The following is a 23073-nucleotide window of genomic DNA, read 5'->3' as shown; positions in this document are numbered from 1 at the left end:
ATGTTTTGCATGACTGTAATGCAGGTTAAACAGATGGTTAAACCAATGAAGAGAAGGTCTATCAAAAAACCTCCAAACAAAGGACACATGAGAGAGGTATCGTTACTATTAATCAGGTGGTTTAAATAATTGTTTCAAGTTTAGTTTGTCCTTTGTTTACATCTGCATTTAAATATCCAGGTGTGTGTAAATACCTGGTGTACTGGCTCCATTCCATTGGACTGTGAGATCTCCATTGCCAGGATTAGTCTCCAGGTTGAGGTCAGTAGGAGGAGACAAAGCTGGAAATAAACCAGAATAAGTGAATTCAGAGGAGGAGGAAGAATTAGAGTAAAGGTAAATAAAGAAGAAGAGGAGGAATCATTCAGTATTTATAAGTGTATTCTTACGTGTGATGACACGGCGTGTGATTGGTGTTCCCTCCTCATGCCCGTTTATGACTGGCTGGACGCTGTAGGTGTACTCCACCCCCGGAGTTAGACCGGAAACATAAATACTCCCTGATTCAGAAGTCACGTCTCTGGGGGCTTCACCTCCCTGACTGGGCCGAACCGTCAACTGAAAGATAAATGCTCACATGGTCAGAGAGGCAGCGTGGACAGAGACATGAATCAGGAGTACAGGAGGTAAAGGTCATAGGTCAGGGTTTTCCCAAGAACATGGAGGCCAGCGGAACATTCACTTCTCTGGTGTGACATACTCTCTCCAATCAGCGTTCTTCCTGAGGTCTGTAGTTTTCCTGTTATCTAACTGAAATGGAGCCTGCATGACACCAAGAGCATGTGCTTTCTACACAGCATGAGTATAAACAGAGATCTATAAAGATCAGACAGCATACCTTGTATCCAATGCTGGTAACTGGAGTCCAGGAGATAATAATGGAGGTGTCAGTTACATCAGTGCTGAATGGAGGAGCGTTGCCCATTGGTGGTTCTATAAACACACAGAACACAAAGCGGCTTTTGATGAGGATGTGCGTCAAATATGAGAACCTCCTTAACTTGATTTGGACATTTGTGGATATTTTTGGAAGCATTTTGATGACACATGGAGTATAAGACACGTTAAAACCACAGAATTCTAATTAGTACCACCACTTTGTCAAACATATACCATCAACTCATCTGGAACAACTCAAACTTCCACAACACAAGCCTTCATTACACAAACACACAGCGACCACACTGCTTCAAAGTGATTTGTTTAAATATGCATCAGGCACTCACTCGTGGTGAACACTGAAGACTCTCCTGCACTCAGAGTATTCCCCTGCTCTGCATGCAGAGTCGCCGTGTACTCCGTCTCCGGCTTCAGGTTGAGGATGGTGTACTGGGTGAGGCGAGAAGGTAGGCGCAGCTGTTCAGGGTTAGAGCCCTCGACGGTGAGGAAGAGACGGTAGCCGGTGATTTTTGCACGGGGGGCGTACCACATCATCACAGCACTGTCTTTAGTGATATTAGAGAAGTGGATATCTGTGGGAGCATCAGGCTCTGAGAAGAAAGATATTATGATATTGATTAGTCACAAAAAATCAGATCCACTTATAAAACAGACTTTTGAGTGTGTTAAAATCTCTTTGACAGCATCGTGGAAGGCAGAAATATACTCACTCGTAAATTGCTCCCCAGTAAGCGGCACACTTTCCTCTCCATTGTTGGTGGTGTAGACGTTGAAGCGGTACTGTGTTCCAGGCTGTAGGTGGGTCACTTCAATGTAGGAGTTCTGACTGACAGGCAGAGTCATTTCCTTCTGAGGAGATCCGCTCTCATCCACAGGAACAACGGTAACACGGTAACCTGATAAATCAGTAGTCGGGCCGGACCAGGTCAGAACGATTTTCTTATCGGACACCTCAAAGAACTGCAGGTCTGTGGGAGAAACCACCTCATCTGTGGACAGGAAGAGAAAAATATAGATTTAATGTTCATGTTTTATCTTCACTTTGAAAACATTGTCTCTTATCCATTATCTATAACCTTTCAGACTGGCTTTTTTGTCTGGTTTCATAATTGTATTATTTTAATGTTAACTTTAATATTGATTTAAATTTAATTTTTTTATTTTAAACTACTTATTTTTGTATTAATTTTCTACTCCATTGTATTGTTATTATAGTGCTTTTATTTATCTTCAACATTTATCTAGCCTTTTTATATACTTATTTTAATTATGTATATTATCATGGTTATTTAGATGCATTAACTTATTTCTAATTACACTTTTAATTTTAACTTTTTATATTTTCATGGTTATTTTGTACATTAACTTTTTTCTAATTAAATTTTTTATTTTAACTATCTATACTTTTATAGATATTTTGATACATTCATTTTTGTTTTTGTTGGTGTGCATTAGTCAATTTTTTTTGTTAATATGTAGTATTTTTTTGCCATTATTTCAATTCTACTTCTTTCTTTTTCAGTGTTTTTCAATTGCTGTACAGCACTTTTAATTGCATTGGATTTTTGTATGAAAGGAGCTATACAAATAAAGCTTGATTGATTGATTGATTGATTGATTGATTGGTTGATAGGTTGATTGATTGATTGATTGATTGATTGATTGATTGATTGATTGATTGATTGATTGATTGATTGATTGATTGATTGATTGATTGATTGATTGATTGATAGGTTGATTGATTGATTGATATGAAAGGATTCACAGGAGTCTAATGCTATTGTTAGCCAGTGATCCAATCCTCCCTTTAAGCAACAGAGAAGAAGAAGCATGTTAGTATTAAGAAAATGTGACATGCCAACCCATCCTTCTACCTTAAGAATAACATGCATCTTATTAAAATGCATATTAATACTGCAAGGGTGAATCCCAATTGTGAATAATGATATCATTGGATTCCTGGATTGCAACTTGCAGTTTATAGAAAGAGGTTGTTGCCTTAAGGGAGAATGATGGATGTATAAATACTTTTGGAGCTATGCTAAGTGCAAGGATGTTATTCAGCTTAAGAGCTTAAGTGTGCAACAAGTTGATACTTCCAACAACCTCAAAAATTAGCAATAAAGTGGAAACTCATGTCATCCTCTGAACAAGTTGGCCTCACAGCTCTGTGACAGCATATGCAAATAATCCTTGCACATGCGAGTGGATTTGAAAAAGCAAACACTGTGATTCTTTGTTGCATATCATCAGATAAACTCAGAATTAACAACATTTCCATGCCAAAGCATTGCACGGCTACATATCGTTTTCAGACCAGGTGCTATATACACACGAACAGCTACAACCTACAACAGCACTCAAGAAGAGTTGGACAGAGAGCAAAGAAAAGAAAAGAGCTTGTAAAGGCAAGAGGATGAGATAAGTCAATAAGACGGAGAGGAGGAGGAGGAAAGGGAAAAGACAATGAAAAGAAAGGAGAAAGGTCAAATGAATAAATAAAGCTGTGTGGGGCTGTGCATAAACTCTTTGTCATTCAAAACTTTAAACAAACCTCATTTCAACATGGACAGCTCACTCATCCTGACCTTACGAGTCACATCTAATCAGATCCAGCTGTCTCGAGAAGTTAATCAAAACAAAAGATCGTACCAGTCAAGATCCTGGCAGGTTCAGCTCTCCAGAAAATATCAATATGATTGCATTGCAAAATCAAATGACAAGGTATGAGTCAACACTTGGCAGTGACTCCACAACTGATGCAGTGACGGCTCCAGCTCAGACCGCTTCCTATGTGTAGACCTGGTCCACGCTACTCAGTGTAAATCTGCTACAGAGGACTCAACCAGGTCATGGATCTTTATTCCATCACACTGTACAAACAATCACTCACACACACACACACACACACACACACAATTGAAGCATCTGCTCAACTGGCCCAAGAGCGTGTTCATCCTGGCAGACAGGGATGTTTTACATAACTCCAGTCGAGCAGAATAAGACCTCAACAGCTGTGAACTCAGTGACTTTACTTTCTATCGGAAAAATCATCGATCCACTGCTGAGAATAGGAACAGTTTTCAAAAATGGCTAAATAAGCCTGTAGATAATATGGGGGCTGATTCTGGAGGGTAACGAGTAAAACTTGTGTGAACCAACAACAGAGCAGGTGAGGGGAAGGAACCAATGATTATATCTTGAGATTCAAATCACCAAAGTTGTAGAGTTTAAGTCAATGCACCCCAACTTCTGGTGCTAACAGGAAGAAGGACCGAATCCCCTGTACCTTAGAAAACTCCCACAAGCCCTTGAGAAACTATGTAGATGTTCAGATTGCAAAGACTTGACCTTGTGAAACGTGCATTTGATCTCTGTGATGTCAGTTTTTCAAACAATACTAGACCAAAGAAGTTGCATCAGGAAGCACTGGCCAGTAAAAGTCTCCTATTTGTAGGTACATATTTATCTTTCCAGAGGCAGCAGGAGAACAGAAACAAAGGCTTGAGCCTAATGTTCATGGAAGTTGGTATAAACTTCCATGAAAAAGAAAACCATGCAAGACAGTACCAATCTACGTCTTATCTTATTGTTCCCCCTCTTTAACATGCTCAGGCAACCAAAGCATTCTTACTAAAGATTCAGTCTTGCTGAGTTTGACCTCCACTGATAAATATTATTTGTTTTCCATATCTCAGTCTGTTACCTGGCAGCGGATCTCCAGCTGTGTTGACCTGCACAAAGACCGGCTCACTCTCCAGGCTATCCTCCACAGCGTAGATACTGATGTTGTACAACTTTCCAGGTCGGAGGTCACTCAGAGTCACGGATGTTGCTGTGTCAGGGAGAGTCAGCTCTGTGCTCTCACCCTCAATTGATGGCGTGTAGACGACCCGGTAGCCTGCACAAAGGAGGAGGAGGAGGAGAACAAACAGCTCATTGTGTGAAGGTAACATTAGCAGAAAGATTCATGATAACAGAAGATTTTCAAGCCGTGAACAAGATTGTCTTTTGCATACCAGTGATGGGAGCAAGTGGTTTATCCCAGCTGATCACGATGGAGGTTTCTCCCACCACGTCCACTTCGTGCTCCACAGGAGCATCAGGCGCTGTGGATCAAATGAGGTCAAAGTGTGAGAAGGAGAATTACAAGCATTTCACTAGATCATAATATTCCTGGTAGCCAGCACTTTTTGCATGTTTGGGAAACAAGGGAATATTTGCAGCTGGAAAGAAAGGCATGGAGAAGAAATGGGAGTGTTTGTGTGCATGTCTGCTTCTACTAACCAGTGGTTTGTGAAGTAGTCAGAATGAGATTGTCCTCTCCGCTATCTGTCACCTCATAGACGTTGACAGTGTATTTCCTCCCAGGTAGAAGCTCATTAATGTTCACTGAGGTAGTCGTGCGAGGAAGGTCTGACAGGAGGACATATTTTCATCATGGATTAATATTCACATATCTTAACAGTTTTTATCCATTTCATGCATAATCTTGTCACTACTTCTTTTAAAAAAAATCCTGCTGTGATTTGTACATGTGTGTCTGCATTTACCTAGCACCATGGGCTGTCCAGTGCCCTGTCCCTGCTCAGTGAGCTCATACTCCACTCTGAAACCAGAGACTGTGTCCGAGGCAGAGACCCAGGAGATGACGAAGCTGCTGGAGGTAATTTCGGTCACAGACTCTGAGATGTCGACCACAGGAGGAAGCTGGGTGGTCTCGCCTTGTGATGTAGCCACTACAGAGCAACAGAGAAAGAAATAAAGAGAGATGTGACCACTTTTGACTTTGAGACTAACAGTGTGTGCTTGAACAATCAAAGAAAGAGCGAAATGAGGAATGTTAGGTATCATTTTTTTCGAGATTTTTAGTAATCCTGCAAGAACTTTTTCACCCCCCCAGACTTCAATACCATCTTTTAGATATTTGTATTAGAGTAAGCTAGGTTAAACAAGTATGAAGCTAGTATTTGAAAAAAGAAAAGACCCATGTCTAAACGGGCTTGCATGAAAAAAGTAGCGAAATAATCTTCTCATTGTCAGAACGGTCAAATCAACTGTCATGCATAAACTCAGCTAGCCCTGAGATCCATCCACTCCCTCCACTCACATGATCCATAAGTGGTTGTAAAGTCAAAGCGTGTGATCTCTTGGCGTCCAAACCGCAGCACGCTAATCAGCTGACCCTCATAGGTGATACCGGGCTTCAGACCAGAGATGGTGTAGGAGTTCAGGTGACCTGGGATCATCACCTCTCTCCACGGGCTCACAGTGTTTTTCTGTTTAAGTGACAGAGGTATTAGAATTGTAAAAAGGGAGTTTTTTTATAGTGTAGCATGCAAGACAGGAGTTAAATGAGTTAAAAAAGAAGACTCACCACTTTCCATTTGAGGACATACTGTGTGATGTGGGCAGACTGTGGGGCATTCCACTGGATGGGGTGGGAGTTGGGTTGATTTCCTGATTCTGTTATTATCACCTGAACTGGGCGGGTACCACCTGAGGGAGACAATAGAGGCAAGGGGGTGAGACCTGTAGTCTAAACAAACCAGAATGGGACCTCCATTTTTTATGTAAAGATAAAATCATAATGGAGCACGCACAGATTTAAAACACAAAACAAAGAGAGGCTCTTTTTGACAGGAAAACACTAAATTCAACTGGACCTTATGCAGGAACAGAAATTTCAGTAACCTGTTGTACACTTTGACAGTGTTTGAAAGTCTGAGTGTGTGGCCGTGTTTTCCCTGAACAGAACGTAGAAAGAGTGAGGAAAAAGTAGCATGACTATGTGAGATTCCAGCCCAGACTCCAGCAGTTGGAGAGGAGGCAACTGTGTCTCTACTTTCTCTGCTCTTAAGCCTTCTCTCTCTGTCATCATGTTTCCTAACCTTTACAGCCTCAGACAGGCCTATTAAAAGAGCAGCATGTAGAAAACTTTAAAGAGGAAAGCTGACATCATAGACAAATTACACACTCAACTTATCTCTTTATTTTGATAGACAGAATCCCTTCTTTAATCTTCCATCCTTTACCACGCCTGATATCTGACAATACACTGTGTTACTGCAGACAGTCGTGGTCCACATTACAGTGTATGGATTGATCACTGAGTGGATAAAAGTTGAACATGATAGACTTGGCAGCATGGTAGACACCAAAGGAAGAAAATCCTATTAGTAGAAGCTAACATTATTATTTCTTCAGTGGTTTCCAGCGATGAAAAAAAGGGTACCACCAAGTCGTGTTTAATGCAAACAGAAGTCATGTGTCGAGCAGACTCCTGTCATAAGCTGCGCTGATAGAAACTGGTAGCTTCTATAAAGAACCGAGGTTTTCTAACCACTTTTCCAAATAGCAGACCTGTAATCAAAGTTTGTGAGCAAGTGGCTCGGTTAACCAGAAGTTGCTTGCAGATACACAAACCTCAAAAACAATCTGGGACCAATTACTGCCTATTACAGACCCACAGGCCAATGGCGAGGGTAAGGGTTACATAGAATCAGATGTGGTCCGCACATAGAAACAGATGCGCACTTGCAGTGGAAATATTTCACGTTAATTCTCCCAGCATGGCATGCATTCAGATTTGTGACAAGCATGCACACAGCCCCCGTCACTTTGTACACTTAGACACAACACTCATTCTTGATACCGGCAGATGCAAACAGTGAGGTTGTGATAAGGGACGCAGAAAAGGGGAAGTAATGTGGGGAGTCGAACTAACAATGTAAAATGCCCCACAACACCCCGGATGAGGAGGGCTAAACACAGACGGCAGAAAAGAAAACAACTTTTTTTTAAAAGATCTTATCAATAAAGGAGCTAAATCTGAGAAACCTTGAAAATCCCCTTTACTTGGGTTTTCTATTTTTACCTTTTATGGTGTTCTAACCAGCGAGCCAATTGAGAGTCTGGGTTTGTTTCTTGCTGCCCTTAAATCTTAGCACGCCGTATTTTTGCCTCTATACAGACACACACACACACAAAGAAAACTCACAGATGGTTGCTATTATGGCCACTTACGGCAGAATAGTGCCCTACATTTTGTATCTCCCTTCAACCTGCTTCACAAAGAGCAAACAAGCAACGGTTCAAATGTTCCCCTCTGTAAGGCAAGCCTGGAGTTCTGTTGCTAAGCAGCCTCTGTTGTAGCTACAGAGACATATTTATGATGACAATTTCTAAAAATCTGGGTTACTGAAAAAAGCTAAATGCACTCTACTGTGCAGTCACTGACACTTTACTCCAGCTTTTTTTGTTTTACAGAGAATTGGGAGACAAAGGGTCAGTAGAGAAAAAAGCACTGCATGCTTTTTTTCTGGGTTGTAACACAAGAACAAGCTACAGCTCAAGAAAGCAAGGAGAGCTACAGAGAAAACGGGACTTGCTTCTTGCTCAAGAATATGCATCTCACTCTAAGAAGCAGGAAAAAGGGAGGCCTGAAAATGTGATCAACCTGCACACTGGGTTGCAAAACATGGTAGATAGTAACAGGACAGAGTTCTGAAAAATACAACAAAAACAGGCTGAGATGAGAAGTCAGATCTCACACCAGAGGCCACCTGAAGTCAGTCCAGACTGTGAGACAGATAGTTGTCAGAAGTTTGTTTGCGTTAGCACTATCTTGCTAAGCTTGGTCTCAGGTAACAAGGTAACATAAACTACAAAATTCCACCCAACATGGCGTGTCTTTGCTCCCAGTGATCCCGGTTAAGAGCTAAAAAGCCTAAATCTAAACGCAGACATGTGTTTACATTCAATCTAAATCTCTTTCCAAAATCCACAATCCTTTAATGAAAAATGTTCCTCAAAAGGCTTCTGAGGCTTACATTTGGTAGGTGTGTGTGTGTGTGTGTGTGTGTGTGTGTGTGTGTGTGTGTGTGTGTGTGTGTGTGTGTGTGTGTGTGTGTGTGTGTGTGTGTGTGTGTCTGTCAGGGAGTGTACATGCACACACCTGCACTGTGGTGTTTTGTGCAGCTGTGGCAACAGCGCAGGGGATGTGCCACATGCTAGCAAGAACAAAGGCTCGGGGTGGGGGGTGACTCTGTAAAGCAGGAAATCACACCCCCTCCCATTTCTGCCTGTTTCACATCAAAGTCAAGGGCCTCATTTTGGAGGTGACCTAAACAAACAGTTTGCTCCTGTTAGCATTTAGCCCATTCCTTATCTTTACTATTCCAGCTTTCATATTCTAAGTCTTGGACTGGGATCGCCAGTTAGGTCAGAGCTTTAAAGAAACTTGCTGTGAAGGATATCAAAACTGTGATATAGTACGTATCTAACCAAAAAGGAATGTTTGTTTCACCCTGATCGGGCTAATAACATGAAAATAAAGAATGAATACACCTTTTGATAACTTCCATAAACAGGCTAGTGTCAAAAATCTAATATTCCATCAATGAGTCTTGATCATAGAGTGCAGGATTGACCACCAAAGCCTGATATACATCTGGAAACCTTAACATTAACATTACAGCAAAATATTTCATCCTACATGTGTTACATGTGTATCAGCATCATTCTCCAACCTTAAAATAGCTCTAACATCTTACCAGGGAAGGACTGCTGAGGCTCACAGCTCAGTTCTCCAACACCATTGCCATAGCAGTAGCACTTGTACATGATCCCATGGATGACTTTATCCCAAGACTCTCCAATCTGGTGGAAGGCTCTTGTTTCTGGCTCCTGGCACTGGTCTGAGGACACAGAGACATTACACTGAGTCATGAAAAAGGAAGAATTGACATGAGTTTTGAACACCACTTAAATATTGTTCTGCTTAACATTTCAGGGCTTTCTGTTGGGGATGTGTGTGTCTCACAGCAGAATGGATCGATTAGGGGTGAAAAAGTGGGTTCAGGTTATTAAATTGGAAGTGTTAACATTTGAGCTGAAACTGAAGATGCACATGTAAGTAAAACTCACCAATAGCATCACACTTCCAGCGGCCACGCCCTTGTCCGAAACACGTGCAGTTCATCATGTAGCCTTCTTCATGTTGTTTGGTGAAGGTATGATTAACCTCATAGGTCAGATTATCCACAATACACTGATCTGCAATGGACAACCAAACATGCATTTTTAAAGACACTGGTGAGTTCTCAAGTGTGTAAGGTTTGTGTGTGTGTGTGTGTGTGTGTGTGTGTGTGTGTGTGTGTGTGTGTGTGTGTGTGTGTGTGTGTGTGTGTGTGTGTGTGTGTGTGTGAGTGTGTGTGATGCAGGTGCACTGTCTATTCATCTTTTGCCAGGTGGGTGATTATACGGCATGTGACCTTTCACCTCGTCACTCAAAATTCTAATATTACTCACTAATTACTACCCCACACTGACATGCCACTCAATCACCTTTTCTTCCTCTACACATATGACCTCTGTGTCTCTCCTGGTTCTACACCAACACACCTTTAATCTGGGAGTAAGCAGCACAGCTCCACTCTCCTCGACCGTTGCCCACGCAGGTGCATCTCATCATGTGACCCAGAACGTCGTGGCGTTTGTCCCACTGGTCTCCCACGCGGTACATCACCCCTTCGGTACTGGTACACACTTCTTCTTGGGCTACAACAAACAGGACACAAGTTACTAAGCACATATAGCATTCTTTTTGCTTAGAGCTACACCACAAGAAACAGAAACCCAGGAATCACCAAAATGCACATGAAGGTATCGTTTGTTGGTAACAAAGGCAGTGCTTACTGGCACAGAGCTAAAAACAGACTCAAGTGCATTAATAAGTAAAAAATCAACTTCCAAGATCACTCATTATAACCTTCATTTACAACCCAAGGCTGGGAGTGATAAAACCATCAAAACCCCTGTGCTCATAGGAAAGGAGATCTCCCTAAATTAAAAGCCAGAAACAGCTGTCTCTTGTTTCTATCAGGAAGTTGGTGACAGTGGGTGAGCATGCAGAGGCCTGCATGAACTCTGTGTGTGGTTGTGTGTGTGAGGGGAAACCATTTCTTTCAACTGGACAAAGTATCTACACTTTGTGCCAGGTATTAAAACCTTCTGACTGACATTGCTTCAGGTAGAGTCACATGCATCCATGCAAAACTCTTCACAAAGTGTTGTCAGGTTAAGATAAAGGGAAGATCTGCTGTCTTGGGACCCAGCCCTAAATTTTACAGTTAGGTAGACCACCTCCTTCTCTGCAGGATAAATCCTCAGACTTGGTGTTCATGGTGTGCAACAAGGCTGTGTATTGAATTACAGCTGCTGGAATTTAGGACACGGATAAGAAGATAAAAGTACCTGATTGAAAGGTGGTTTGAGATCTACAACAACAAGATCTGGGGCTTGAATTTAACAATCAGTAAGGACTGGATCACTACATCTGATCTCTATGATTTATGTTTTATGTTGCATGAATTAAAAAATGTGTTTACATATAAGGGATTATTGCATGGAGATGTATTTTTTATACTAAAGTTGCAATCAAAAGTAGATAGCTGTCTGTCTTTATGCACCAAAACTCTGGACCTCCCTGCCTCTGGATATCAGAAGGGCGAGCTCTCTGGGTTTCTAAAAGTAAACTTTCCTTTGTGATCTGGTTTTAATTTGGAGTAATTTACTTTTAACATTTTAACAACATTTATTTGTCTTGTTTATTTACTTCTTGTATTTATCTAATCTTTTTAACTTGAACTGATTTTAAATTTTGCTTTCTACCCTTAATTATTTATTAATTTTACTGCATTGATTTTATTTTAAAGTATTTTTTTTATGATTATGACTTTTATTATTTTACCCATTTCTGTAGTTGCATTACATTGACTTGGGATTAATGTATAATAAAAAACACCTTTATTAAATGTATTGTTAGCTGCCCTGTTTATTTTTGACGCCTCAAAAGCCTAACAAAGAGTACAAATCACATCAAATGTTCTGTGGCATAGCACATTTTTCCCTTATTAGTATGATGCTTCTTCTGTGCCCAGCATGGCGAGCCTTAAAATAATTATCGGAGACCTTGTGTGGGGGTGCTTTCAACACATTCTTCCCATTTGTCTCTAGCTGGAGGGTGATCTATTGGTTTGCACAAAGTGAAATCAGGACATTCAAGGACATTCTTCTGTCTTTTTCCAATCTATCCCAATAACAAAGGCTGTCTAAATATGTTTGTCCTCAACTCAACTATGTTTACAGAACCAACAATTATTTATCTCTTTAAAAGTGAGTAATGCTTCCTTGAGGCAATTTGGCCCAAAATTCTGCCATCAAAATGAAGCATCATAGATCTGGTGTAAATATAATGTCTGGAATTTTAATGTTTTAATTTAAAGCAGATTTTGAAGATGGTTATTGAGGCAGAGATAGAGAAGTGGATCTCATAATGTTATTATGCAGTTTGCATAATGAATGTTTACCCTGAATGCATCTCACAGCTGGAGACTGTTGCACTACACATGGCAGATATCAGATAAGCCTATCACACCATCTCTTCAGAAGATGGCTACAGGTGGAGGAGAAGGGGCTCCAGACTATTACTGATGTTTAAGTACCACCATTAACATCTCAAGCACCATGTTTGTTTTGACGATCTCTCTGAAGTCATTAATGTCAATATCTGAGCCCCCCTGCTGCTTTGACTGCTGGATGAGGTTGACCACAGACAGACTGCTCTGACACTGTCTAAAGGCTACTGTTCTTTCACTCTTGAGTCTTTACAAGGTGTTTTTAACAACAGGGTGTTGGCCTAAAGGTGGGGCTCTGGATTGCTGCAGGCATATAGAGCGATTCTGAAGAGAAAAGTGTCAGGTTAATCAAAAAGTAAGCACAATCTATTGCCCGTCCTTTGCGATGCAATCACAGTTTATCAAGAAGAGACACAATAGATCTTCCATATGTTTATCTGTCAACTCTAATCATCTGCAGACAGCAAAATCCCCCTGACTTCAGAGTGGAGTTAAACAAGTTTCAAATGTCTGCAATTCTTTAAAGGATCGCTCATCTGCTGCCTGCATTGTACAAAAACTACAATTGATATGTTCAAGATGAGATTAAACAAATCCAGTGCCCCAGTTCTCTTCTGCTTATCTCAGATGAGTCCTGTAGATGTTTCCACTGAGTACCATGCACATTTTACAGCCTGCTGCCAAACACAATTTTCCATCTTCTATCTGTCCACTTTGAAGTCCGCCAGACTCTACTTAGATAAAGACAGCGGGGAGAGTGATTTCTTATGTAAACTGGGGATAACCTGCCTTGAGATTTATGGATTTTGTTTTATGATGTCACTTTTTACCGAGACCATTCAGGAACTTCAATCTAAGAAGCGCCTGGATTTAACGTCAGCCTTCATTTTCAGTTATGTTTAAAGGCATGTGTTAGCTTTGATTCTTCACCTGAATTCCAAAGAAGCACATATATCGTGACAGCTTGTTTTCCTTTGTTTGAACTGGCTCTGTTATCTAAAGAGACTTTGCCTAGGCAGCTGCTTCTCAATTTGATTTTTAGACATCTTAAGAGTTAAATGTTTTTCTCTGCATTTAACAGCATCTATGTTATCATTACCATTCCATCACTCCTACCCTGCCCACAGACATTAGGGCAGTGTCAATGACCCCCTGGGGTTTTACTGGCTTCAGTCTCTTTTGTTACCCATGGAGACCTAATTGACACCTAAACAACACAACAGCATGCTTTTTACAAGCCAGCAGGGACTTCAATGTGAATGAGCCTGTGGTATAAATGAAAGGTGTTAGAACTGTAAATTAGATTATGTCTGAGCCATTAGCCCGGGCTTCTTTTTAACATCACTCTGATAATGGTTTTCATGCAAATTAAACAAGGTTACCTACAATTCTCTTGTTATAAAGGCAATGTCAACTCCTTGATTTATACTGGGTGGAGACACACTTGAGACAGGGTGGGACTTTGTAATCAGCTAATCATGTTAGGACCCCTGGGGCTACTACTGAGCTGAGCTGCACGACCACTCTGCAAGCTCATCCATTGGAGTATACAAACATTCTGAAATAGGGTTTCCCCTCTGTTTTGACATCCAGCCACATTGAAATAGGATTACTCCAAAGTAAAAGGGCTTAACACATCTGTTAGAAGCTGGTGTGTGAACTTAACGGTGCCATATGGTTATAACGTGATCGTAAGTCTCACCTCGTCCAGAAACTACACAGCTTTGCAAACATATGCTTTTTAACTGAAGAGTTTTAAAAGTCTCTGTTTTCCTTTAAACTGACTTCTTAAGTTTTAAATTACATTAAGTAAAATACAGCACAGCCTAAAATAGTTTTCAATTGTATGTCAGCATCTTAATCCTCACATCTGAAGTCCTTCTGCCCCCTTCTACACACATGCACACATACACACAAGCAGACTCACCAGCCATGGGACAGAACCCAAAACGCTGTTCTCCATCATAGTCTACTGTGGTGCCACACCACTTCATGCCGTCTCTACGTCCATCTGCGGTACAGTCGGTGTAGTTTCTGCCGTTGTAGAGGAAGGGGAACTGGCACAGAGCACCGTTAGAGTTGCCACCACGTGTTGCTAAAATTCCTGTTGAAACAACAACAACAAAAAATCAAGTAAAACTACATTAAAAATCTAGATATAAAATCCAAACTAAAGCTATGTATGGTATAATCTTCATACCAAGGCAGTTACAAACTTTACTGCTCTTTTTTTCATCTACCAGTTCAGATTGGTCAGAAAACAAAGCTAGCCTTTAGTAAACATTGATACAACATTAGCCGTGTATTCTTAGAAGCAAAAGTCAAAAAAGGAATTCCCCTGACCAAAAGATAAAAGTACTAATAATGCACTAACAAACCTTGATACGGGCCTGCCCAAAAAATCTCTCAGAAAGCTGCAGCTTGAGTTTTAACGAGGAGAAAGAAAACTGACCACATAACTCCTCTTTTAAAAACTCTGCACTGGCTCCCTGTTTCTTTTAGAATTGATTTTAAAGTCATTTTACTTGTTTTTAAAGCTCTTAACAGCCTTGCTCCTCCATACATCACTGATCTCCTGTCATTTTATGTTCCAGCCCGATCACTGAGGTCCTCGAATGCTTCCCTTTTAAATGTTCCTCGTGTGTCTCACACAGGTACCGGCCAGAGGGCTTTCTGTTTTTATGCTCCTAGGCTGTGGAACTCTTTGCCTCTGGACATGAGAACGGCGAGCTCTCTGGGTGTTTTTAAAAGTAAACTTAAGACTTACCTTTTTAATCTAGCTTTTAATGTGGAGTAATTTATTTTAGCCCTGGACTGCATTATCAGTATCATTATTAATATTATTTTTATTATTATTTTATTATTTTATTATCATTTTTATTATTTTTATCATTATTATCTAAACCATTGTTTTAACATGTATTTATTTATCTTATTTATTTATTGTGTTCACCTGATCTCGTTAACTCTACCTTATTTTTAACTTTTATTTCCACTCTTACTTATTTTATTAATTTTACTGTGTTGATTTTCTTTTCTTTTTTAAGTATTTCTTCTTTTTTCATGCCTTCTATAATTTTACCATTGCTGTTGTTTTCTTACTGTCTGTTACTCTGTGAAGCACTTTGGGCTACATGTTTCTATGTATGAAAGGTGCTATATAAATAAAGTTGAGTTGAGAGTTGAGTTGAGTTGATGACAAAGTTCACAACTCTGCAATGCTAAAAGCTACTTCACAGCCCTGAAAATACATGCTGTCTTTTCACAGGTGTAATCATTACAACAGTTATAGGTCCATCGAGTTCTTGAAAGTTTCAATGGAAGGTTACATTTTTGTCCACTGTTAATCAGATTTCTTGGCTAACACAGCTGCCCTTTTCCACAAGTGTTGACCTTACTAAAAGAAAACACTCGGCCCAGCCTTTATCTTCAAATGTTAAAACTACAACCTTACATAAGACTTTAGCACTACATGCTGAGTGTGTTTACCAGACACAGACTGCAGAGACTTTCCACATAATTATTAATCAGCAACAGCTGACTAAACTATCTGTTTGTTTTCCAGAATTAAGGTGGTTGTAATATAAATAATAATTGTGTAACCTGTGTTAACACTTTGCTAATTTCCCCTTAAAATGTCTACACAGCTCACCGTTCTTCTCTGTACAGAAAGAATATTTCTGCTCGGTCTCATAGTCAGAAGAGGTGGAGCACCACAGCTGTCCATCAGTGCGTCCATCAGAGGTACAGGTGTGGTAAGTCTTCCCCTTGTAGACAAAAGGAAACACACAGGGCTGACCTCCTGAGGTGCCACCATACACCGGAGCTGGTCCATCTGTTTGAAGAAAGTGACAGTGAGTATGACAGAGAGCTCATCACCTAACTCAGTTTCATTTGTTCATTCACATGTACGTTTCTCTTACCCCACTGTTCACAGCTGATGCCATTGCCAAGACAAGTACAGATCATCTGCTTGGCCCCCTGGTTCTTCATCCAGCGCTGGCCAATGAAGTAAGAGAGTCCTGTTTCTGTCCTGCAGGGTCCATCCTGGGGAATGGAAGGCACATGGGAAGGCTGGTAGACGGCAGGCTGGATGTTGGTGATCACTCGAGAGCCGGTACCTGAAATGTGAGGTTAGATTTAGAACAGGGGCAGCAATAATGCAAGTATACATTTCCTTATGAAGTGAGGATGCAGCTTAGAAGGATACTTTAAATTAAAACACAGACATTTCAGAATGTGGACTCTTTACTGGAGTACAGTGTAAGATGACTTTCCTCTCCCCTAACTTTACCATGATTCATCTCTGCCTCTTTATTCCCCAGCTGAAAGTCTCTCTTTCACATGAGGTCATGATCATGTGTTAGAAAAAACCTTTTTCTCACTTCAACACTTGGACACTTGGCACTTCTTATCTCTTTCACCCCACTGCATCTGTCTCTGGTAAACATTTTTCTCTCCTCACAGACAGCAGGAAAGAGAGGGTAGGGAGGGGGGAAGGGGGTATTATCATTTCTCACCCAGGCTAGTGGTGTGAAGAGAAGCATGTCTCTCACACTTCCACTCCCCTCGGCCGTTCCCTGTGCAGAGACACTGGAGCAGGTTTCCTTGGGCGTCTGACTTGGTCCAGGTATCTCCAATACGGTAAGAGGTCATGGTTTCCTGGTCGTTACAGCGATCTGGGAGAAATTAAAAGATGAAGGTATCATTTATTTTAAGTTGGTCAAGAAAAAGTCTGAGGGTTGGCTGTTTCTTGGTGCCTTTCACAGAGTCTGATAGGAGAAAAATCCAATGAAAGCAGATGACTTAAACTTTCTCAACAAAATGAGCAGCACAGCTTTTGCCTGTTGGACCTGCCAAAGTCAACACAAAATAAGAGTTAGTCGTTGTTTGCTGTGCAGATTGCATGCACAGATGTCTGCAGTGACTCTGTGGGGAAGGACTCCTCCTGGCCTCCAGCTGTTTGCATGTTTGTACTTTCTGACTTTGTTGATAACTTCTTGAAGATATGCATTGTGACAATTTATTGATCAACCTCCAGCACTAAAGTGTCCAAGGCCACCCTGAAGTCTTGTAAGCAACAAAAAGTCAACATTGAATGACATTCATTTAAATCTGTTACATCACCCAGCATCATTAAAAATGCAAGTAATGGTTCTAATTGGAAACACAACTGGGAACCATTTCCTCCACAGCCTGTAAAGATGCTTTGACAAATCACAAGCTGCATTTTCCCTGAAGTTCTACCAGTTAGGCTACAGAGCACATCTATCTTTAATCATGATATGTGTATTGACATGTGGAGCTGGTCCAAAGTAAGCTGTGTTTCATCAGGGACTGTGGATAAGTTCATTTTCCTAGTTGCGTGGCCCTTAACGACAGTTTTTTGTCATCTGTTGTCAACAAGTGAAGTGACGAGAGAAGGCACACAAATAAGGAAATGCTGAACAAGTCACATTAGGTAAATGAAGCTGGGCCTTCGAATTGCATTTTTTAAAGTCATAACTATTCAGATGCTCCGTCTGAAATATATCCTGTATAGTGGAGCAGACATGATCAATGGATAAAGAGGAGTGTATAAAGAAGGGGAGGAAGAGATTGCCAAAAGAAGAATACTGGGTTCCTTACTTCTGGAGGTGCATGTGATGCGTCCGCTTCCTTCTCCCATACAGGTGCAGTCGATCATCATCCATCCTTGATATGGCTTCTCGTATGTCTCCCCAACAACATATGATGTTCCAACGGAGTTATCATAGCAACGTTCAGCTGCAGTAAACAGAAACTTGTGAAAAACTGTTTTTCCTTGATCAAACATACCTTTTAATGAAAGTACAGTGTGGAGAAATGGGAATATTTAGCATTATCTAGCAGTCAGATTCTGGATTGAAACGCTCCCCTGCTCACTTGTCCCATCAGTGAAGGGACGGTGGCCTTCAAGGACATGAAGCTTATGTTTTGCATGATAAAAATGTTCCTCCCATTTGTCAAGTTTTTACCACCAAAACATCTAATACAAAATATTGTGCACTCTTCTTTATTTTTGTCTTCCAACTTGTGCATTTCAAGCAGCAGCTAACTAAATACAAAAAACGCCTGTTACTAGTTTGTCAGTACTATGCTGTGGTAGAAACATAGCCATGCAAGATGGCGGCCTCCATGTAAGGGGACCCGCTCTTATGTCAACATAAAAGGCTCTATCTTAGTGAACAAAAAACAAACTATTTTTACATTCAGGTGATTAAACACTCATTCAAACATACGTACGAATATTATATTCAATTTCTACTAAGTCTGTTTGCTTAATGCCACCAATTTCTGTACACTGCACCTTTAAATAATGAGCCTGGATATAGAGTTTGAGTAATGGATAATGATTGACATATCTCATACAAAATTGTATGGCATTTTACCAGAAGTTTCAGACATTTTTCTCATCAGCTTCAATACAGTCATCCATTAGTCGCTGACTGTCTGAGTGACTCACCGACTGGTTTGCAGGTCCACTCTCCCTTTCCATTACCCAGACAGACACACTCCAACATGTAGCCTCCAGTCTCATGGGGTCTCCTCCAGGTGTCACCAATCTTGTATGAAGCCCCACCCTCATGACAGCGATCTGGGGAGACAGAAGGAAAAAGGATTTTAGAGAGAGATTAATGTGTGTTTAAGGGTTTGCACAGAAAGGCAAAGAAACACACCCTCAGACATTTCTTCCATTATCCAAACCCCCCCGGCTAACTGCTAACAGCTGCACAGCTCCGGCTGCTAATCAGCTGTGGAGAATATGGAGATTAAGCAGTTTACTGGCATCAGCCTGGGAAACCAGGATATACACAGAGACACATTAGGTGGGATGTGGGGTCTGGGGTTAGCAGAGTTAATGGCAGCAGAGCAGCTCCTTGTAAAGCAGGCTCTCACTGAATTAACAAACTTACTGGCAATGGTGCAGCTGATCTTGCCTCTCCCAGAGCCGATACAGGTACAGTCCCAGATCATGCCATCCTTAGGTCTCTCGTAGGTTTCTCCCACGGTGTAGTGCTTCTCGTTGACCTTGTCATAGCACCTTTCCTCTGCTACAGTGAGAAAACAATGAAAAAGATGATACACCGATGATGGACTGCTGTGGGAAATGATACAAAAAATATTTGTGGACACATAAAAAACACAAAGAAACACACAACTAACCTTCAGGCTTGCTTTTACACTTTATGCCAGCAACTCCCTGGCAGGTACAGATCAGAGTGCTGCCCAAATATGGCCGTTCCCACTGGTCATTAACAGCATAGTAATGACCATTCTCAATGCATCCTTCTGTTACAGGTTAAAATGCAAAAAAAAAAGGGATTAATACCAAAGTAAGCAAGTCCTACATTTGAATAAACATTGTATTGTGGGACAGGACTTCACCCATGTCTGTGAAATTGACCCTGGATGTGTTAACTTCACATCAAAGGCCCCCAGGGCTGAGTAATAAATCAGCTGCAGTGCGCACTTCTACACCTTACTCTCTCTCTCTCTCTCTCTCTCTCTCTCTCTCTCTCTCTCTCTCTATCCCTCTATCCCTCTCTCTCTCTCCCCCCCACCAGGCTGGCTCTTTGTTCACATCCCATGACTTCACATGAACATCTCTCCTTTTTTTTCTTGCTTCTTTTCAAGTTTAAAATTAAAGCCAATACTTTGTATTTCTCTGTCACATGAAGCTTTGATCTGCAGCATGCACGCTCGGTTGAATGGAGGGGACCACGAAAGATCTGGGAGTTGGGACTGGGACTCCAAAATCATAACCATATTACAGTCAATGTGACATAAGCAAACACAAATGGCACTAGGTTATCTAAATGTATGTTATCTTTTTTTCAAAAGGGACGATTAAACGATTTCACATCACTTAGTAGAGACAAGATGTGCGCAATGAAATACGTTTTAGAGGTTCGATTTTGCTTTATTCCAAAGTAGAATTAAAAGGTTCAAACACACGATCAAAAACACAACACATTGATCTGTAAATCATTCATTGCAACATCAAATTGGCAGATTTTTTCTTTACCAGATGCTCTTGCGGAAAAAAGAACTCACCCTGAGAGACTGAGCTGGTTTGATGCTGCAGCGCTTGTCGCCGATTCTTGTGCGTCCCTTTGGGCATGCAGTTCACCGCACTCCCGATGCAGAGCGCAACCAGCACCCTGGCTATGGTGCTGCCGGGCATACTGTATAATGTCAGCCCCTTTTTTTTTGTACAGACTGTGGTTACAGGTGCTCCTTGTGCAAAGTATATTTCACCAGGGACGGGGAGAAGTCGGTTCCAGAGCAAACTTTTATGTTATGTCGCGCTCCTACCTTCCAGATCAGTCCGCCCCTCTCCGGTCTCCGGCCCCAGTGTGCAGGTTAACAGTCTGGGGGAGTGATTTATCTGGGCATGGCTTAGCTTCAGCCGGAGGAGGGAGGTCCAACAAAGAGACCGACAACCCACGCAGCTTGTCGAAGAAGTGAGGCACAGAAAGTTTTTACGATGCAAAGATGATTACGCAAATTTCGGCTCGTTAACTCTTCTTCCTCCTTTTTTAACCATGAGCTAACACAGAGAGGTTTGTTTTAAGATGCCATGGTTGTCTCTATGCAACACCAAGGTAAACAAACCTCATGATTTCTCTGAAATCACTATGTGGAGACAATATCCCATTTGATAATTGATCACCCCACCCGGTCCTAAACGTTAAAGCCCTGGCCACAGCCCACCCATATACTGTGAACATTTGGGTTTATGGACGCTTTTCACCACATATCCACAGACCTTTTCTCATCTCCCCCTCTAGAGATTACATCCAGGGAGAAAACCCAAACCCAAACATCCTTTAATTTAACTGTTTCCTTAGTCACTTGTTGTATGACTACCAAGATTGTGCCTAAAGAGTCCCAGGTGTGCTTGTAAGTTGACTTTTTCAAGCATTGGCGTGCTTGTTGTCTGCTTGAATTAATGTTTTGTGCATGTTGTGCTGGACTTGGTTTTTATTGGAGTCTACTAGCTGGACAAACGTTAACTGTTTGTTTACAGCTGCAGGAGAACACTTCAGCACCCTGCTGACTTCAATGAAATGCACTACATGTGGAAAGTCTAAAACCTGTGTGAAACTATTTGATAAGCCTTGATAACTTATCGTTGCAAAAGATTCATGCCAACCTTGAAAATGTCTGTGCCTTGCCTAGTAAAAGTGTTGGCTTCATATTGGTCAGTGTAGCAGCACCATCTTGCTGCAGGAGGTTGACAAGATGCAGTCTGTTGGCCTATAGGTTTTATACAGTCCTGGGAGAGATCTGCAGGAATTAGGTCAATGGCGTCAGCGTCTGGACAGTCTCCAGTAGCTCAGGGTTTCAATGTCTGGAAAGCGTTTATATGTCCAGGAGTTTTATTGAACTGATACATCAGTGAAACAAGCTAACTCCTGAAATGTGCAAGTCAAGAGGTCAATCTTTTTTTCACTTCTTGCTCTTCTCCACTCTCTGGATCATTCTCTGTCCTTTCTGCTCAGTTGATTATTCTCTCCTGACTTTCTCTTTTGGTTCACTTTGAATCAGGTCATCCAGTTTTGGCCTTTTCTGTTATTGCTTTTTTCTATTTGTATCTTATTTCTAAATGACTCCTTCTTAGTCTATTACTGAAGATTATTAATTTACTGTTGGTTCTGATTATGAGCCTGACATTTTTTGTTTCTCAATTTTTGTTGAATTTTTACTTTCAGGTGCTGAAAAAAGTGTTTAGTGATGAATAGTGTCTGACACTATTTTGCTCAATCACTCTCTCCTCAACCCCTCTCAAGTTCTAACGCCCCGCCATGTCTTCAGTCATGTCTAGACACCTTTGAAGGTGAGACACTCACTTATGGCAGGTCTCTGAATTACTCTATAGATACATGTACAGTTCTTCTGGTAGCCTCTAATTTTGTAATCAACAGATGCATCAGCCAAGTTGAAGTGTGGCTGCCCACCTGGTGATGATTCAGACACTTAAACATGATTCATACTTTTGAGTTGATGTTGAGAAGATATGAGATTACAGACAGTTTGTTGATGATAACTGCTAACAAGCCTTAAAAAAACATGATATACTGTAGTGGTTTAGCAGACAAAGTAGATTAAGTTCTTATTAGTTTGTAAACTAATATCTTATTGCTAAGAGGCTAACAGCTTTCAGGTGACAACAAACAACAACAAAAGTTGTCTAGCTGTCCTTATTTTTGAGGACTTGAGACTATGCAAGTTACGGACTTCAGAGCAGCGAAGGAGGCTGATTATTTATAATAATCCCTCCTAATTTAAATAAATAAGACCCAACACTATTTACTATGTACAGTGTTACATAAGCACAGAGAGAGAGAGAGAGAGAGAGAGAGAGAGAGAGAGAGAGAGAGAGAGAGAGAGACAGAGAGAGAGAGAGAGAGAGAGAGAGAGAGAGAGAGAGAGACAGAGAGAGAGAGAGAGAGAGAGATGTTTTTAACTCTGTAAAGCACTTTGAATTGCTCTTTGTATGAATGGTGCTTTATAAATAAACTTACCTTGCCTTGCCTATGATGATGTTTTTTTTCTATAATACTAATAATTATAAAATATTACATTGTACCATTCCCTGACCAGCATTGGGATGGCTGCTTGCATGTTCAATATCTCAGAATTATATGAAACACAGAAAAAAAAATCATAGATGCAGAAAAAGCAACTGATGTTCACAGATTCCTGAAACTTGATGTGTTATTTTATT

At 40.9% G+C, this 23073-nt stretch overlaps 1 protein-coding gene across 1 annotated transcript in view; it reads right to left on the bottom strand.

Moving 5' to 3' along the window:
• The window catches only part of fn1a (fibronectin 1a), a 34073-nt gene extending 13373 nt beyond the window's left edge, over positions 1–20700 (bottom strand). Inside the window, exons 1-23 of the mRNA XM_034693943.1 lie at positions 20397–20700; positions 19506–19631; positions 19256–19393; positions 18805–18936; positions 17949–18086; positions 16841–16999; positions 16244–16441; positions 15973–16155; positions 14248–14424; positions 10306–10461; positions 9829–9957; positions 9456–9599; positions 6278–6399; positions 6011–6179; positions 5454–5639; positions 5188–5316; positions 4920–5009; positions 4607–4801; positions 1611–1889; positions 1227–1490; positions 839–933; positions 390–558; positions 195–281 (exon numbers count right to left, since the gene is read on the bottom strand). Of these exons, the coding sequence (XP_034549834.1) occupies positions 195–281; positions 390–558; positions 839–933; positions 1227–1490; positions 1611–1889; positions 4607–4801; positions 4920–5009; positions 5188–5316; positions 5454–5639; positions 6011–6179; positions 6278–6399; positions 9456–9599; positions 9829–9957; positions 10306–10461; positions 14248–14424; positions 15973–16155; positions 16244–16441; positions 16841–16999; positions 17949–18086; positions 18805–18936; positions 19256–19393; positions 19506–19631; positions 20397–20526 (3595 nt within the window). The 5' untranslated portion in view covers positions 20527–20700. The remainder of the gene's footprint in view (positions 1–194; positions 282–389; positions 559–838; positions 934–1226; positions 1491–1610; positions 1890–4606; positions 4802–4919; positions 5010–5187; positions 5317–5453; positions 5640–6010; positions 6180–6277; positions 6400–9455; positions 9600–9828; positions 9958–10305; positions 10462–14247; positions 14425–15972; positions 16156–16243; positions 16442–16840; positions 17000–17948; positions 18087–18804; positions 18937–19255; positions 19394–19505; positions 19632–20396) is intronic.
• Between the last annotated feature and the right edge of the window lie 2373 nt (positions 20701–23073).

The sequence above is a fragment of the Notolabrus celidotus genome, chromosome 10 (assembly GCF_009762535.1).
Source record: "Notolabrus celidotus isolate fNotCel1 chromosome 10, fNotCel1.pri, whole genome shotgun sequence".
Taxonomy (NCBI): domain Eukaryota; kingdom Metazoa; phylum Chordata; class Actinopteri; order Labriformes; family Labridae; genus Notolabrus; species Notolabrus celidotus.
This window is presented reverse-complemented; position numbering and strand designations above follow the sequence as displayed.